At 38.9% G+C, this 18,514-nt stretch overlaps 1 protein-coding gene across 18 annotated transcripts in view; it reads left to right on the top strand.

The window, feature by feature from the left end:
- MCTP1 (multiple C2 and transmembrane domain containing 1) overlaps nucleotides 1-18,514 on the top strand; it is a 476,976-nt gene that overhangs the window by 203,288 nt on the left and 255,174 nt on the right. For 16 of the 18 annotated variants that reach the window (XR_012158969.1, XM_073344510.1, XM_073344512.1 and 13 more), the window contains one exon: nucleotides 12,973-13,087. Coding sequence is in view for 17 of the 18 variants with exons in the window: in XM_073344510.1 (XP_073200611.1) it covers nucleotides 12,973-13,087 (115 nt within the window). In the remaining variant the exon portion in view is untranslated. Of the gene's footprint in view, nucleotides 1-8,268; nucleotides 8,476-12,972; nucleotides 13,088-18,514 lie in introns of those variants that run through there. The other 2 variants (XM_073344522.1, XM_073344521.1) reach the window with 2 other exon arrangements.

Genomic DNA, 18,514 nt, shown 5'->3' with positions numbered 1-18,514 from the left:
ATAAAACACAAATTCTTAATGTCATTTCATATTTTTAATAATTTAAAGGAATGATTATCAATTATAATTTTATATTGCTTATTCAGAAGTTCTATTTTTCTCTTGATGCACTTGTGTTGCTGGGATCTGAGAGCGGGAGGTGGCCCATGTTCCATACAGAAGTGCCTCTTTTTGGCACGGCTGAGAGACTCGCATCAGATGCGAGAATAAAGATTATAGCAGTTTTGAAACTACCACTGGGACATGGCTCTGCACCACACTTTGCCCAGGTTGCGTTCAAATGCTCTGTGTGCTGCCCAACAAGACTGCAACATCAGGAGTGATACACAATGAAAACTTGTTGGGCCAGGCCTGACTGGCAATTTTTCTACCCCAGTTTTACACTTGTATAAATCCATTGATTTGAACAAAATGTAGAATCACACCTAGTACAGAATTCAAAAAGCAAAATTATCTGTGACAATGGTGATGGAAATACAATGGAGCAAGCTTCACTCCAGGTGAGTATGGAGTCAATGAAGAGAATAGGAAAATACTAAAGTAGGTTAACTTTTTTTTTCTCCCTTTGTCCTGGAATAATATTTAACAGGGCTCACCTATTACAATACAATGTTTTATGTACTAAAGTTTTGTTGCATCTTCACAAGTTTTAGAACTTTGCCTTCATCCTCATGCCTGGATGTGCCAGAATCACAATTCAGACACACTTTTGGGTCTTGCTGAGTAATGTAATTAGCAGGTTTGTTCTCATTAGTCGCTTAGGCATCCTGCAAACATGCACATGCTTAATTACATGCATGTGAGTAGCTTCACTAGCTTCAGTTGGGTTACCCACATATGTCAGTTTAAGCACATGTATAACTGTGAAGCCCATCATTAAGTCTATATGATATGAGCTCCTATGTGCCTGATCCACATAGTAAGCGACTTTGAACTATAGAAGCTTATGCTCTGAACCCTGAGGCTTCAGGTTCAATTTCTTGTGATGACCAAGGGGATGATTATTACATTTGCAGGATCATGACCACAATTTGCAATCTTTATGTAAGCTTGTGTAAATTGTAATAGATGAAAAATAATGTAGTATAAAGGGAAAGCCTGTGTAAAGAGAAATAGATATGTAAATTGCAGCGAGGCTTTGAAAAAAATGCCTGTCAAAATTATGCATAATTTTATCATGACATAGAGATGAAATATGGTGCATTTAAATAGAGATATTGGAATGTAAAAGAAAAACATTCCTTAGGTTGTCAGGAATAGCAAAGAAAATAAAGATGTAAAGCGCCTACTTGAAATATGGATGTAGAACAGGCTGTTCCAATACATGTCAGGGCCAGCAGATAAAGATATGTGAACTTTGGACTACCCTCTTGAAATAAATAGCTAAACTTAATTTGCTATAGAGTGTTGAAAGAACAGTAATTTACTTTCTGTTCAAGACAAGATAGGTGTGATGCAGAGCTAACATTTTTTTATTACATTGTTGTTATCCCAAATGATTAAGGTTGATAAGCAGATAGAATATTTAAATATGAATCTCACTAGTTTGTAGAACTCATCCAAACAGATATAGCTTAATTGCTGAAAGTGGAAAGCTGCCCTTCTGATGATAGACCCATAGGAGGTCTAAAGATAACACAAAAGGAAGCTATATTAAAAAGAATAATGAAGGTTGAAATCTCTTATATAAGAGACATTGCACATGCCTGGAGTTGAGAAAGTAAATGTTCTGTATAGCTGAGTGTAGAAGTGACCTGAATATGGCTAGGGAAACATTAATTTCTGAATCTTGAAGGTCTCCCAGTAATCTCAACAATTTTCGACATTGAAGATCTTTCTGTCAAAACAGTGGAAGAAAAATTACCCAAAGAGAAAAAATCCTGATATTTTACAATTTTCTGTTGGGTTAATAAAATTACTTAATATGACAGCTGTTGACCTCTGTAATTATCCACTTGTTGGTCTCTGTGGAACAGCATATAAGTAGTTATAATGGGCTGTTTATGGGTAGTGAAGAAATCTATTTATTTATTAAACTGTCTGCACTTCAGCAGAGCTCCAGTCTCAGCCACAGGCCATCTATGCCTGTCTCAAGAAGTGTTTGGTTTTAAAAGCTAGCTATAATAGAGTTTTGGGGCCTGCTCATGCTCCCCTTTGCTCCTTCAACTTCCAAATCAGGCTTTTGTTATATGAGGTGCCTGTGCAAAAGGAAAACTACCTTTGTGAGTGTAAACAGCTGAAATAACTGTCTGCAGCCTAGAAGAATGAAATTAGATTACATTCTTTTATAATAAACATTTGAATTTTGTTGAGTCAGGAGGAAAAAGAATTTAGAAATTGAATTTAGAGATAGATGGGGTATATTATTCATGTAGTTCTCATTGATTTTGAAAGTTGCCACCATATTTGGGAGTAAAACTTCCTTCCTTCCTTATGCTAATGTTGTAAAGCAGCAGTTGTAAATGTTAATATTTTAGGAAAATTAAAATATCTGATACTCTGACTGCAAGCTTTTGCAGGATTAGTTTATCTTCCAACAGTTGGTCATGTTGACATGCATAAACATTCACAGAATCAGGACCCCAGTTTAAGTTATACTTTTATCTTTAACTATCCAGCCAGTTTAAAAATGTAAAGATTTTGTGATTAAAATTTGGTGGCTTTTTTTTTTCCCATTTTAAACTTGGTAGGTGTCCCTCCATGCTCTTCCCTACTCTCCAAAGCTAACCCTGCATCACAAAACTATTTGGAAAAAGTGTAATGGATAGTAAAACTGTAGCCAATATCTTCATTTTAGGTTTTAATTAAAAGTGCAAAATTGCAAACACTGACAGACTGAAAGTGCATTGATTCATTATAAGAAACTTGGGTAGCAAATCTATTTCTTGTTTTGTCTGTAATAATGGAACTGTAGGGTCATGATTTAGAGGTGATTTAAGCAAAACACGTATTGAAAATCAGGTCAGTCCATTAAAATTATTCCCTTGCTCTTGAGATAAATTGACTAAAAATATTAAAAAAAAAAAAAAAAAAAAAAAATGTCCATAAGGGAAGGCTACAGTTTACATTTCGTCAGTATGGCCTTAAATTCCTGTTAAAATTCAAATTTGCCACTTCAATATCTCTGGTAATTGCATTTGCTTTGTTTCTTTATATTCATGCCAGTTTTAGCAAGATTAGAGGTCAGGAAGTGTGCTCACTGGTCCCAGAAGCTTGATGCTGTGGGTGTTTTGTCTGGCTGGCTGGAAGAAAAGGGATTATTTATTGCCCCTTTTAAGGGGTTCCCCTACAATGAAGGCAGAGCAGGAGTAGGAGGGGGAAGGTTTATAGGGATGGCAAAGGGAAGAGCAGGAAGCAGCTGAACCAGGTCGGGTGGAGGGGATAGGAAGTGCACAGCCCTTCCTGCTCACCAGAAGAGGGAAGTATTTGTATTCCATATAGCCCTGAAGAAATCCCTCATTGACATGGATAAAGCTGGTGGAAGCACACACCTACCCATGAAATCTAAATAAGGATTGGGATTCCTCATGACTTGCTGAGGGCAACACACTAGTAGCCCTTTTTCCTGAGGGGCTGGGAATTTTCCCCTTGCTGACAGATTGGCTGAAGAGGGTCTCTCCCCTGCCTTCTGGGACCCAGTGAGGTAGTGCATGGGGGTTAGGTTCTAATGTCACAATTTAATATGTAAAACTCATGGCAGATGTCCAGTGCAGGTACTCATTATGGAAGGGGTACGGTTACGAAAGAAAATGGATTAAAAAGCATTTGAAAGAAATAATCTCTTAAAGGAGCTGAGGAAGTGGGGTTGGGGCACCTACATCTGGGGCAGTAGGGACGTGACCCTCCCCCGCGCCCCCTCTTCTTTTTGAGCTGCCCATTAAGGGAGCTGAGGAAGGGGGAATTATGTGGAGGTGATTAAGAAAATGTTGATGACCTGTACTGTGCAATTTATTGCCAGGTACACCCAGTATTTTAAGAGAATAATGTTGCAACTTCACTAAACCACGTGCATTGCCATCTGTTTTTCTTTCAGTATGGCCAGACCATTGTGATCTGATTTTTCACCCCACATCTACTAAAAGTTATGTAACTAACCAGAGTAAAAAAAGTCAGTCAGTCTTCATCAGTTCAAAATGATATTGACTTCCCCAGCACATCTTCTTTAAAAATATAGATATAGATATAATTTTTAGAGCCACATCCTGCAACCATGCATGTGACTTTGACTTTCAGAAAATGGAAATTAAAAGAGCATAAACTAGACCAGACAATATGTAAGGTAAATTAGGAGGGCTAAAATGGAATTTGAAGAGTAAGTAGCTAAAAGTACAAAAACAAATAAATTCTTTACATTTATCAGAAATGGGAAGCCTGAGAGAAAATCACTGTGGTCTTCTAATCTGAGACGCTACAAGATTTCTTTGCATCAGTGTCTACCACAGAGAATGCTGGAAATACATACCCCAAACCTGCTATTATCTGATGATGATAATAACAAGGCATTATTGGGGATTGAGGCGCCAAAAGAAGAGGTGCTGGAAAAAATTGATAAATTTAAAAAGCACCAAGTCTTGGCTCACATGGTGCATATATAAATCTCACGCATCCAACAGAAAGATCATACACTATTCTTCCCTGTCCATCATACATATTCACCTACTGATTTCTATCTAATCTCAGGGCAGGTAGTCCAATCTGTGTTCAGTTACTCCACAATACAATGGTGATCTCTGACATGCACCCATTATTCTACAATTTACCCCCTACACACTGGGCAAGAAACAAAATAAATGGAAGTTTACTATTTTAGTAATCTTAGACCCCCATTTCAAGTTGCTTATAAAGAAGGAAACTGATCTCTCCCTAGAGACCAATGAGCCCTCAGTTCCCTATAGCAAGCTTCGATGGGAAACTTTAAAAGTCTTTCTTAGAGGCAGAATTGTTATTTTTTGCTGTGGCTAAAGAAAGGAGTATGCTCAAAATCCTTCCCCAGAATTCTTATGCAGACTGACCAGAAAAAGGCATGTGCTCAATAAGATGCTTTGTGCTTTTTTTCCGATTAAGACAAGACTTCTTGGAGTTGAGGGAGAAGGCAGGTTGTACACAAATGGCAGCTAGAGGAATTGTTTCAGCAATCTGAAATGAGCATAATAAACAGTTCTTTAATTTTTATAAAAGTCCATGCAATTCTGATTCTGCCCCTTCACAGAAAGCCCTGGACGTTTTCTTTGCTAAAATACAAGTCCCCCAACTCTGAGGTTCAGCTGGAGAATTTAGATGCCTCATTTGCATCATCCAAGCTTGCCAGTGCCCGAAGTCCATGAAATTAAGGAAGGCTCCTGCCACAAATCTTGAGCTTCAGATTCATAGCAGAGATGGAGAGCTTTGTAGACACACAGAGTTCTTTCAGAAATAGTTCACAGGTTATAGTCCAATGTTTAGCTTCAGGGCAGGATTCAGTCCTTATGACTTAGGCTTCCCCTGCATGAAACCTCAAGTAGATCTAAGGTGACTGGATTAGGACCCAAGCCATTTTTTATACAGTTTCAGGCTGCCTTTGACAGGTTGGAGTTCCTCGGCGAACAATAGACACTCATTTTCTAAGTATTGCTGGTTATTATTCACACAGATTAACATAAGGCAATTGCCTGTTTTTCTACCGTTCACAGATGATTTGCTATACATTTCAAAGAGATGAATGCAGTGATATCCTATCTTAACAGTTCATTTAAATATTGTCCTTTTGATCTCTGAATTAACAGAATACAGGATAGACAGGGACTGTTTGATTACATATTGGCATATTGACTGTTTGATTACATAGTTGACCTCTACCAATATATATATATGTAAATACACAAAAACACAAACATTATCTGTGGTGGCAGAGCTCCTTCTCCACCTTAGTAGGTTCCACCTTTCCTCTTAGCATGGACTGGGGGATTCCTCTTTCTCTAGGAATTTCCTCAAGTCCCTGGGTTTACTGTCCCCACCTTGTCTGAGATGGGGTTCCTCCCAGCCTCCCTCACAGGGGATGGGGAGGAGAGCTTCTTAGTCTCTGGTAGCTCCTTCAGACATAGTGGAGGCAGGCCAGACACCCAGTTCAGTCTCTCCCCTCCGGCGGGGTCTCTTCCCTCAAACCTCTGGGGCCCAGAAGGGCTGTATACCCTGTTTCCCCTGCTCTTCACCTCTGTACCTGTGAGGTCTCTCTCCTGGTGTCTCCCCTACAGCTTCTATTACATGCACCTATCTGACTGGAGGAGAGGCCTTTAACAGGTTATGGCAGGCCCTTGACTGGGCCCAGGTGTCCTAATTAACCTGGAGTAACCCCTGTTTAATTACCAGGGGAAAAGAGACCTGCTTATCCTGGGGCTAATATACCTGCCTTTGACCATCTTTCATTCAGGATGAATGCTAAAAGTGACTGTTCACAAACCTCAGTGATGTGAGCCTTGTTTCGCAAGAATGACAAGTTGCTAATGTGCAGAAGGGATGTGTGATCTGTCTTGCTTCTCATGCATGTTATTATATGTTAATGACTTGTTGGGTAGCTAAAATTGTAAGGTACTAGAATTGATATAAATGTGTACAGGGTCCTTTTGCAATAAAACTGGTTATGGCTTGATCCAAGTGTTTAACAATTGGGGCTGTTGACTTTGACCATACATCACTGATAGAATGTGGACTTTCAGAGGGTGAAACTACAAGTCTTAACCAAAGTGTAACTTACAGTAAACCTGGCAGCTATACACTATGTTCATTTATAATAGGTATTTTATATATTGGAGTGTCAACATTTTTAAATTAAATGTTTTACATTTAAAAAAAATAACTCTTATAGTTGTCTGGCCTGACCCTGTCACACTACCCGTATGTTTTTAAGGGTTGAATTTGAGTCATTTGTCCTGCAGGATACTTAACCCTTTCTGGTCATGTGTCACACCAATATATATCCAGATCAGGTTGGGATTGGCTATAGGCTGCATGACTTGGATAACTTATGGCTGTTAGTAGTTATAATAGTGGCTTTTAGCCTTAGATGTAGAAAAGATAGTAAACTGTGAATACATTATATACAGTCCAGAGTTTTGGTTTGGGGCTCAGTTTTAGTGAATGGGTTAACTTCTATATAAGGGCCCTATGTCTTGTCTCTTAGCCAATGGCATCATTTCAGACTCATTTAACCTCCCCAGAGGCACCTCTTTTGTATGCAGTCTGGCTGTAATGTCTGCAGAGATCATCATACATCCTACCCAAATATTCAGAGTATTAACAATGGTCCATTGGCATATAATTTGATGCTATAGACAGATGATGCTCTTTTGTTGATGATAAATCACAATCTCCAATCTTTTAGCATTAATCCAAAATTTTTCTCACTTTCAGACTACAGATTTAACTTGGAGAAGTTGCATCTACTTGTGATCTCCAAGTTCCTTTTTAGCAGAGTTTTCTCTGTGATAGGTTTGAAACCTTTTAATACTTTTTAATCCTTAACTTTGTATTTCCCATTTTTTATGGCTAGTTTATTGATCACAGCAACCTTAACTAATGCTAACTAAGCTTTTTTGCTTGTGAATTTAGACGAAACAGTGAAATTATGCGCTTTTAGAACATGTAAGAAAATCCATTTAAAAATGTCACAAGTCAGTAACAAGTTATAACTGAAGATCCATTTATTTTAAATTTAGACTACTGAAAAAGGTACTGCCGGTTTAGACCTTTAACTGAAAATGAAAGCAGCACTCTCACTGATTTGATGAAAGCACTGATCAGTGGAGTTTAATGCAATGTCTACTAACCATAAAATGCTGTTATCATTGATATCTCTCCCCTGATTTTTTAATCAGACATCTTCTTTTCATCATGCTCATGTTTCTATAAGCTACAACTTTAATAGTATTTCAGAGTTCTGTGGCAATGGTGGTTGTATTAGCTAAATAAACTGTTTTCTTTTGAGACAAAAATTCATCCACATTTTCATTGTGAATTAAGTTGGATCCAAGAACTGTAATATCATTTAGCTAACAAGATTATTCCTAAATAGAATGAGACAAACTACCAGCCTAACAAAGTAATTTCAAAGTAAAGTATACAGCTGAAAAGTAGTTGTTCAAGCATTGTTTCCCTTAGAGGATTTCTAGTTATAGAGCTTAAACACTTAATGATTAATATCTTCTCTTTCATAGAATGTGTTAAAGGCCTTCTGCTATCTGTCATTCCAATGTTTTTATTTGACTTCATAGTGAAGATAATATTGTATTTCAGGACTGTCACTACATTCTAGGATGTTAGAGAAGAAGACAAAATTTTCCTTCAGAGTCTCTGCTTCAGATGTCTTGGCTTTATCTTCCAGTACTAACTTAAAGGAATGGCAGATGTCACAATAAAGATATAGATCTGGTTCTGGGGTATCTATTCTGGATACTTGTGTGGAAGAAAATATTTCCCACTTCAGGAGACAAGGTGGAGTGTGTGAGTTTTAAGAAATTATTTTTGAAGCTATTAACCAGTACATTCAGAGAAGCTTTTAGTCTCTGAAGGACACTTCCCAGGTTTCTTGGTGTAAATTGACACTGCCTGATTTGTGTTTTTTATGTATGCAATAGATGGCATGAGGTCTGAAAGCTGCCTTTCAACCATTAAATGCTGACTTTCATTTTGGCTAGTGTTATAGACTATGATGGTCCTGAATACAGAGGGAGCAACTTATTTGGATATAAATTTTAGTAAGACGCAAGATATAAAATAGTGGACTAAAACAAATCCCTAAATGTAAGTGTAAAATCCCTGGTTTCAGAGTAACAGCCGTGTTAGTCTGTATTCGCAAAAAGAAAAGGAGTACTTGTGGCACCTTAGAGACTAACCAATTTATTAGAGCATAAGCTTTCGTGAGCTACAGCTCACTTCCTCAGATGCATATCGTGGAAACTGCAGCAGGCTTTATATATACACAGAGAATATGAAACAATACCTCCTCCCACCCCACTGTCCTGCTGGTAATAGCTTATCTAAAGTGATCATCAGGTGGGCCATTTCCAGCACAAATCCAGGTTTTCTCACCCTCCACCCCCCCCACATAAATTCACTCTCCTGCTGGTGATAGCCCATCCAAAGTGACAACTCTTTACACAATGTGCATGACAATCAAGTTGAGCTATTTCCTGCACAAATCCAGGTTTTCTCACATCCCCCCCCCACCCCATACACACACAAACTCACTCTCCTGCTGGTAATAGCTCATCCAAACTGACCACTCTTCAAGTTTAAATCCAAGTTTAAATCCAAGTTTAAATCCAAGTTTAAATCCAAGTTTAAATCCAAGTTTAAATCCAAGTTTAAATCCAAGTTTAAATCCAAGTTTAAATCCAAGTTTAAATCCAAGTTTAAATCCAAGTTTAAATCCAAGTTTAAATTTAAACTTGAAGAGTGGTCAGTTTGGATGAGCTATTACCAGCAGGAGAGTGAGTTTGTGTGTGTATGGAGGTGGGGGGGATGTGAGAGAACCTGGATTTGTGCAGGAAATAGCTCAACTTGATTGTCATGCACATTGTGTAAAGAGTTGTCACTTTGGATGGGCTATCACCAGCAGGAGAGTGAATTTGTGGGGGGGGGGGGGGTGGAGGGTGAGAACCTGGATTTGTGCTGGAAATGGCCCACCTGATGATCACTTTAGATAAGCTATTACCAGCAGGACAGTGGGGTGGGAGGAGGTATTGTTTCATATTCTCTGTGTATATATAAAGCCTGCTGCAGTTTCCACAATATGCATCTGAGGAAGTGAGCTGTAGCTCACGAAAGCTTATGCTCTAATAAATTGGTTAGTCTCTAAGGTGCCACAAGTACTCCTTTTCTTTTTGTAAAATCCCTGTAAACCACATCAACAGCAAGTTTTAATCCCTGGGTAGTATTTCCAGTTTTGTCTGGAATGCTTATGCTATGAAGTGTTTGGTAATCTGTTGGTCATAAAGTTTGTCTTAACGTTTTTTCCAAAGACAGCAGCCTTTCAGTGATCTTTATGTACTAATAGTCATTTTCTGAGTGCTATTTTTTGTTAAAGATAATTGGAAAGGTGATTCATTTGATAGTCATATCTATAGTTTGTCTCCATTTTTAATCATTTAGTTGAATAAGCACCACTCCTAATGCAGAGATAGTGGCTTGACATTCTACTACTTACTGTTTGCAGTGTTGTTGTAACCATGTTGGTCCCAGGGTATTAGAGACACAAGGTGGATGAGGTAATATATTTTACTGGACCAACTTCTGTGGGTGAAGGAGAAGCTTTTGAGCTCACAGAGAGCTCTTCTTCAGGTGAGACCTGAACAAATGAGTTGCCAAATTCTGCACCAGCTTTGGTTTCTAGATGTCCTGTGTCTCCTATTTAACCTGGGATGCTCCTGATTTTGTTTGTTCTCACACAGGCTCTCTCCATTGCCAGGCGAAACATTGCTAGTCTCTATGGTCTTGGCTAGGTTACTCAAGTCTATGGTAGAGTATCTCACCCCCACGTCCTATTAGACCTCATAGTGTAGCAGTTATGCCTCACACCCCCTTTTTGGCAGTGGGAGGGGCTTTCATACTGGATTGTTTTAGTTTTGGAAAATAATCCTATTCCTGAAGAAAGGCACTGGAATTCTGCTGCTGGGAGCTTTATGACTCAATGGCTTACACCCTCCCCGACCAGAAAAGTTGGTACTATCTTCACCAGCCCTTCCATTTGTTTCCCCTAATCAACTAACATCACCACAATCTTCTCTATATTGAGTCTGTCCGTTAATTCTTATCCATGTCCCATTTGTATCCACATACTGGGCAAGGCAATTGACTGTCTTGGCTGGATCAAGTGCTCGTGAGGAGATGGGAGCTGTGGTGCTTTCAGCATGTTGATGACACCCAGCTCTGTCGTCTTAATACCGTCAGTGGCTCCATATGCATATGGAAAGGAAGAGTTATTTCAGAATCAAATGGTTACACATGAGTTTCACTTTGTTTTGCTTTTCAAATTTATAGTGTTTACTGGACTATGTCATTAGGTAAAACGTAATTTTAATTTGGTTTATTCATTTGAATTTCTGATCAATGTCAAGACTTTTACTGGCAAATTATCAAAGTAGTATAACATTTTTTAACTTTGGTGTAAAAAAATCCCGTAAGAACTTATAGCAGAGTTTTAATGCTAAAATCTTAAACTAGGAATTAGTTTTCTCTCTACCTACTTAACCTTCAGCTACCAGCCACAAGAGTTCTGCAGAAACAACAACATTTTTATCCATTAACTACTTCATTGGATCCATAAAATATAAAAGGTCAAGATTAAGGCTTTAATATATGTGGGAATTTACTAGTTCTTGAAATAATCAGGAACTTCCAGGAACTGAGCTGTAGCTATTCACCTGAATAACAAAAGAAAAATAGTCTTTCCCATATCTATCGGAACAAAACAAATTATGAAAAAATGGACAGAATAAAATAAAGTTTAGAGTAAAAATGGGAAAAGAAGGAAAAATATTATTTATTTCAAAGGCTGATTACACAGAGGGCTAGACTGCTGCCAGTGACAATCATTGCAGCATTAATCATCCCAAATGAAATGAGGTGGGCTATAATCTTGCTCTCCCTGGCTGGCTGGTGATAGAGAGGGGACCATGGTAAGCCATCCTTGAGGATTTTAGTTTTCTCAGGTGTGGAAGCTTCTGTTATAAGGAGCAGCTGTTGGTGTCTGAGGAACTTAACATTGGTTTCTGTTCGGTTTGGTTTGTTCTCTAAGTAGCAGAAACCCAGTGTAAGTGGGAATATTCTAATGTGAAATTGGAATCCCTTTATCCGCCAAAAATTTTTTTTGAGGGGTTAGCAATTTTTAACTGTTAAGATAATTCTTCTATAGACCAACTTCTGATCCCATACCTATGTAACACCATAGGCTTCAGTGGAGTTATTTCTGATTTACACCAAGGAAAGTGAAATTAGAATTGTGTTCCATGAATTTTATTTTATAACTGATACAACGTATCACTTTTAGCTGTAAATAAAATAAAATTTGCAAATGCTATGAAAATATAGCCAGGGTCTCTGCTTTCAGAATGATTGTATATTTTCTGGGAAGCTGTCCCCTGGATGGTGTAATTAGAGAGAACTTGTTGGAATTCAGACAAGGTGAAGATGGAATGGCATGGAGAACATCTGTAGTTCCTATACTGATATTTCTAGTCTATTTGTTGAAATGCCATGGACATCAATGGTGTTATATGAGTAATACTAAAAGTTTGGTCAGAGTGTTCCTTCAATACTTTGTGTATGAATGCTTCCATTCCTTTCCTGTCCTCTTATTCCCTTCAGATCCCCCTTTCTTACTTTGGCAAACAACTCTGGTGCATAGCCATGGTAGCACTGGCAGTGATAGGAGACATGCCAAGGATGTTTCCACTGGTTTTGGTGGTGTTGATTAAGCTGGGCCACCACTGCCTGTGCTACTGTGGCTACACTGCTGCTTATATTCGCATTAGTTCAATGAGAGAGAGTGTGAGTATGTGTATGCAAGATGGGAATTTCACCCCTGGCTAGTAGTGTAGACATAGGCTAAGAGTTTGCTAATAATAATAATAATGTGTTAGGAATTAGCCAGCTGGGCTTTCACTAACAATGATTAGGTCAAGCATTTTGTCTGCTGCTGAAGTCATCACTACTGTGACATACATCACCTGTTCTGCACCAGTCCGGATTTGGGGGGAAGTTCAGAGCTCTCTTCAGGAATGTATCTGCCTGGCTCCACTCCATTAGACCACAAACCTGTAATTGACTCCATGTGAGTGGATATTGGTGCTCCTTTGAGGAGTTCCACTGAATTCAGAGGGATTCTTTGTGGGCTTGGGGTTCTGCAGGATTTCAACCTTAGTTATAGGATGTATTTTTTTGTTCTTTATTCTTCCATATGTATTATATAGTTATTTTTTGGGGTTTTTTGCCTTTCAGAGAACCAATACAACTGGAACTAGTAATGCAGATTTTCCCTTGGGTGATCCCGGAATGTACCAGTTGGACATTACATTAAAAAGGGGTCAAAATTTAGCAGCGCGGGATCGTGGAGGTAAGAATATGCTGATAAATGTGGTTTTGTATGTGTCGTGTAAGTTATGTTTTTGGTAGACAGTAAAGAGATCTATGCTTCAAGCAGAAGGTAATCATCATTCACCTTCTTTCTGCAAGTAGAAGGTTGCATTTTTAGGATAGCATTAATATTTTCAGGAATATTTGATAAAGATATGGCTCATGCAGTTTAATTTAAAATGAAAATGAGAAAAATATTTGCATGTATGCTAAAAAGTTAGCCCCTATCTGCCCCTTCTTCTCGCCCAGCTTCTGTCATCTGTCTATGTAGCAGCACTGCTGGGCTGAGCCACCTGCCTCTCAGCAGCAGTGGGGACCAGAAGTGATCTTTGCTCCTTATTGAAAGGCCAGATCTGAAGTGCCATGTAGGAGCACAACAGCAATGGCTCTCATCCTGAAGACGCTTTGGACCAGAGATGGTCCAAGCATTGATAGGTGTGGGGGAGAAGAGGAACCATTAGGGTGAGGTGGTCAGCAATTAAGGATGCCTGGGTGGCGATAGCTAGAAAATGAGGAGAGAGAACATGTAGAAGGTGAAGAATAGTCCCCCCCCCCCACTTCCTCATTCTCATACATGAGTGTAGGACCAGTGGCTTTGTCCTGCTTAGCTGGTATCTGTAAAGGAGCCACTGCTGGGAACCACCAAGATATCTAATAACATCCAATGGAAGACTCTCAAACAGGCAGGCTCAGCCCTGCCCCTTTGAGTCCTACTGGCTTGAGGTGGCACTCATGCATCTTTCGTAGCCTCTGTTCTCAGATGAAACTCATTGGCTTAAGGCACTTCCAACTCAAAAGTTGTTCTGCTCCATTCTAGCAAACAGACCTGTCAGCTCAAGCCTCTGAGAAGTATTTCTTTCCTGATGGTGCTTTCCTGTTTCTGCCATAGCCCAGCAATACTCAGATACCTGAAGGAAGTCCCCATTCCCTGCCACTACCTCAGACCCCACTGGCAACCTCAGAAGCAACAGCAAACTCCCTTTGTATGGCCAATGGAATGAGTCGGTCCCCCTACTTGCAGTCTTCCTACCTCTTTCTTCCCCCTCCATTCAGGAAGGCGCTAAAGATATACTGTTTCATTTGACCTATTGTGGCCCTTGTGCCATTTTATAGTACTTCCTTCACAAGAGGAAGAAAATGTAAAACACCTTGAAAAGAAATCAGGTCAAAGAACCTTCTTGCTTGGTGGAGGGTGAGATTTCCTTCTCCAGATCTTTTGGGGAGGAAACTTATCCCAGTGAGAAAACAGATTCTTTGAGCCAGTTTTGCTCCTGAAGGTAATTAGTATTCCGAGGGGGCGCTTCTCAAAAATCAGGATGTCTAAAGTTAGTTCTTCCTTTTCAGTGCATCCTTCTTTCAATCATCCATCCTTCCTCTCCAAGAGTTCCTCACCTAGAAATATGACCGGTTTCAGAGTAACAGCCGTGTTAGTCTGTATTCACAAAAAGAAAAGGAGTACTTGTGGCACCTTAGAGACTAACCAATTTATTAGAGCATAAGCTTTCGTGAGCTACAGCTCACTTCCTCAGATCCACATCTGAGGAAGTGAGCTGTAGCTCACGAAAGCTTATGCTCTAATAAATTGGTTAGTCTCTAAGGTGCCACAAGTACTCCTTTTCTTTTCACCTAGAAATAATGATCTGAAAGTATTATCCCCCAAGATAATTTTAAAAAGAGTCTGGCTTCCCACCTCAACAGGGAGTCCATCACAGCTTAGTGAGGTAACCTCCTGATTAAGTTTAATAAAAACTAAGAACCGGGAAATCAGCAATATTATTCACAGTTACAATGATCTATGGCACAGATACACAATGAAAATGATACATAAATATACAATATATGTCAGGAACCACACTCTCTCAGTTAAACTAGATAGAAAATTCTTTACACTTACATCAGAGGAAAAAGTCATATCTGATAAACTTTACTTTTAGTAGATGAGTAATCCATGTCATATAGCAGCCATCCTGTTAGAGTGGAGCTGCTGTTGTAATTTGCCTCCTCATCCAATTGGCTGCCCACTTAACTAACTCAAAACCAGGAAACAAAACACTCAAAAACAAAAAAACAAGAAACAAAACACCAGGGTACAGAGAAGATCAAGGTTGTGTTGCAGTGCTGAGAGGAATCCAGCAGCAGACTATTTGGATGGGGCAAACAATGTTTTGCCCAATTCCTGTTTGAAATACCCTATTATTATTTTTATTAATTATTTATATTACGATAGTGCCTGGAAGTTCCATTCAAGATTGAACTCCATGGTGTTCAGCTAAGAGACAACCCCTCCCTAAAAAGATTACCGTCTAAATAGTCAACACGCACAAGTATGGGAAGGGAAACTGAGGTACAGAGAGATGAATTGACTTGCCTAAAGCCACACAGCAGTTTTGTGGTAGAGCAAAGGACGCCCAAGTCCTAAATCGGTGCCCTGTCTGCAGTATCAGATTACTCTCTCGTCCCACGGGGACACTTAGACTTGGGTGCAGTCATGTTTAAGTCTTCTAGATAAGGAGGTGGGTCTTTTCCTTAGCATTCTCAGGAGAAAACAGGGTTAGATTTACTTCTCTTTTCATCTCCTTCTAATCATATCAGTGATGAGCATAGTAGGTAGCTGCATCAGTTGTGGGAGGAAAATAGTAAGTAAGAAGCTCTTAACACCAAATGAGCAATCGCTATCCTTTCAAATTACTGTTGTTCTAGGGTCTTTCTCATGTTGCTTGTCTGACTCATTTCAAGATAAGAAGTCTGAATTTCTAGGTGGGATTCGGGGCAGGGTCCGGCATCCTGGCAGGATCAGGAGGGTGTCTGACCAAAATGATTGGACTTGTAGTCCATCTCAGCAGAGGAATAATATTTGCTTTTGGCCACTAGTCGAGCCAGGAGCTCATTTGTTTCCTGAGTCTCCTTACAGGGCTGCCCACTGGTTGTTTGTCTTGTTGCTTTTTATAATGTTGGCACCTTGCATTGAGATCTGCTAACTAGGACCCCACTCCCCCCAACCTGTTCGTAGTCCTATTGACTTCCTTGAGATTTTTGCATGGGTGCAGGGTTCTGTGTTCCCAGATTTTGACAAAGGACTGGCACCTATATTTAAGACTTTTTAAAGTATACATTTTTGTCCCAATGTAACTTATTGCAATGATATAACCTACTGCAATGAAAATATTGCATTAGTAAGAGAAAGTAGTAGAACAAATGTGGGAATTTTATCCTATTTAACATTTTATAATTACTTAAACTGTAACATACCTCTGTGATGCACAGTGTAAAGCTGGCATGCTTTTCAGTGTTTGTAGATGGCTTCTGTTGCTCACTATCCCTGCTCAGAATTGGATGGAAATCTGCCTTTTCATAGTGATTTATTCAATTAAACGGTTCTAGAACAAAATCTGGTCCTGTGGATTTGCTACATTCCTGTAACACATCTTAGGGGAGAATCCAGATGGTATTTAGATATCCAGATCAATGGCCTGATTTTTTGGAGCTGCAGAGTATTCAGTGCTCATGCTCACTACCTCTAAAATATCAACCTATTTATTGTAATTAGTGCCTAATCTTAGGCACTCAAGTTAGAAAATTTTGGCCTTTGTCCACAGGAAATTTTTGATCCTTCCTGCCTCAGGCCTTCCTCTACTCAAAGAAAAAAATCTTGACTTCTGGTGATAAGAATAGAGGAAAAGGCCAGTTTTCATCTAGATGAATGGATATATGGCTGGATAGATATGGAAAAAATATTTTTTCCAATGAACACAGTATTGAAACATACAATTAAATGCTTTTTAATCCTTTTAAAAAATGTTATTTGCGTGCCTGATTAGATTTACTGCCTGATTTCAGCCCACAATATGTTTAGGTACTTAGTGACCTCTATATCTGAATGCGATAAATTCACAATACGCTAAAACAGGATAATTACAAATCTGAAAATTATTTGCCATATTAAATGCTTATGAACTGTTTATAGAATAAAAGGTAGAAGGCTTTTCTATTTTTTTCATGAGTATGTCAGTTTCATGGTAGGTGTTGCATTTATTCCACCGAGCTACTTTTTTGTTATAAATCTTGGGTGAAATCTGGGCTCCATTGAAGTCAATGGTAAAATTACATTGACTTCATTGGGGCCAGAATTTCACCCCTTACAGCTGTAGCTATCAAATGTATAACTTTCTATAAAAAAAAATTGTAATATGAATAAAACAGTACAATTCTCCTTTACTAATTGGTAGGAAGATTGTCACTGAAGGATCTTTGTGTGAGTTTTGCTATTAAATTTTTTAAAAAACCAGTTGAAACAGATGGTGATGTATAATGAGCATAGATTTCCATCATCATCTGGATAATTGAATTAATAATGTGGTATGGATTTCATTTCACACGGAAACTGCTTTTTGGTCTTCAATTAAAACAGGAAATAGTCTTGTTTTAAATTCACTGTCCAGTAACCACTTAGACACAACAAAGTATAGCCTCTTAGGGGACCCTGTTTGTAGTTTTCAAAAGACACCTCCCAATTTAAAAACAAACGAGATACAAATTTTGAAGAAATTCTAACGTAATCTTGATATAATATGGAACAATGTTTCCTAGCATGGAGCATCAGTAAAAAAATTTTGTCAACTTCTACCACTCATAATTACATTGAATACTATATTACTGTACAAGAAGCTCTGTTATTCTCAAGTAGCTCCGCTATTCTCAGTGCAGTATGTGCTTACACGTAATGCATTATTACTTGATGTGAGTCAGAGTAAGAGTCTGGCCCTCTGAAAACATTTCCTCCAATAATGTGATTCAGTTATTTTTGTATTTTCCCATTGGAGTTGTTGGCGGAATTAAATTGATCTTGTGTAATGGCAGCAGAGAGAGTAAATGAGTGATGTAATCCATTCCTATTCAAATATTTTTAAACATTAATATGAGGTTGCTGCTGCTGCCACTTAGTTGGTGAATCCCCCTTTATCTTCTTTAATCATTAACAGGAAGTGCTGCCTCATAGACTCATAGATATTAAGGTCAGAAGGGACCATTATGATGATCTAGTCTGACTTCCTGCACAACGCAGGCCACAGAATCTCACCCACCCACTCCTGCAATAAACCTCTCACCTATGTCTGAGCTATTGAAATCCTCAAATCATTGTTTTAAAGACTTCAAGGTGCAGAGAATCCTCCAGCAAGTGACCTGTGTCCCATGCTACAGAGGAAGGCGAAAAACCCCCAGGGCCTCTTCCAATCTGCCATATTTGGAGTCAGGAAGGAATTTTCCTCCAGGGCAATCAGCTAAACCCCGAGCATGTGAGCAAGATTCACCAGCCAGATACCCAGGAAAGAATTCTCTGATCCTACCCCATCTAACATCCCATCACAGGCCATTGGACCTATTTACCATGAATAGTTAAAGATCAATT

This window comes from Lepidochelys kempii, chromosome 5 (assembly GCF_965140265.1).
Source record: "Lepidochelys kempii isolate rLepKem1 chromosome 5, rLepKem1.hap2, whole genome shotgun sequence".
Lineage (NCBI taxonomy): Eukaryota > Metazoa > Chordata > Testudines > Cheloniidae > Lepidochelys > Lepidochelys kempii.
Note: the sequence above shows the minus strand (reverse complement) of the source record. Positions and strands in the feature narration are given on the sequence as shown.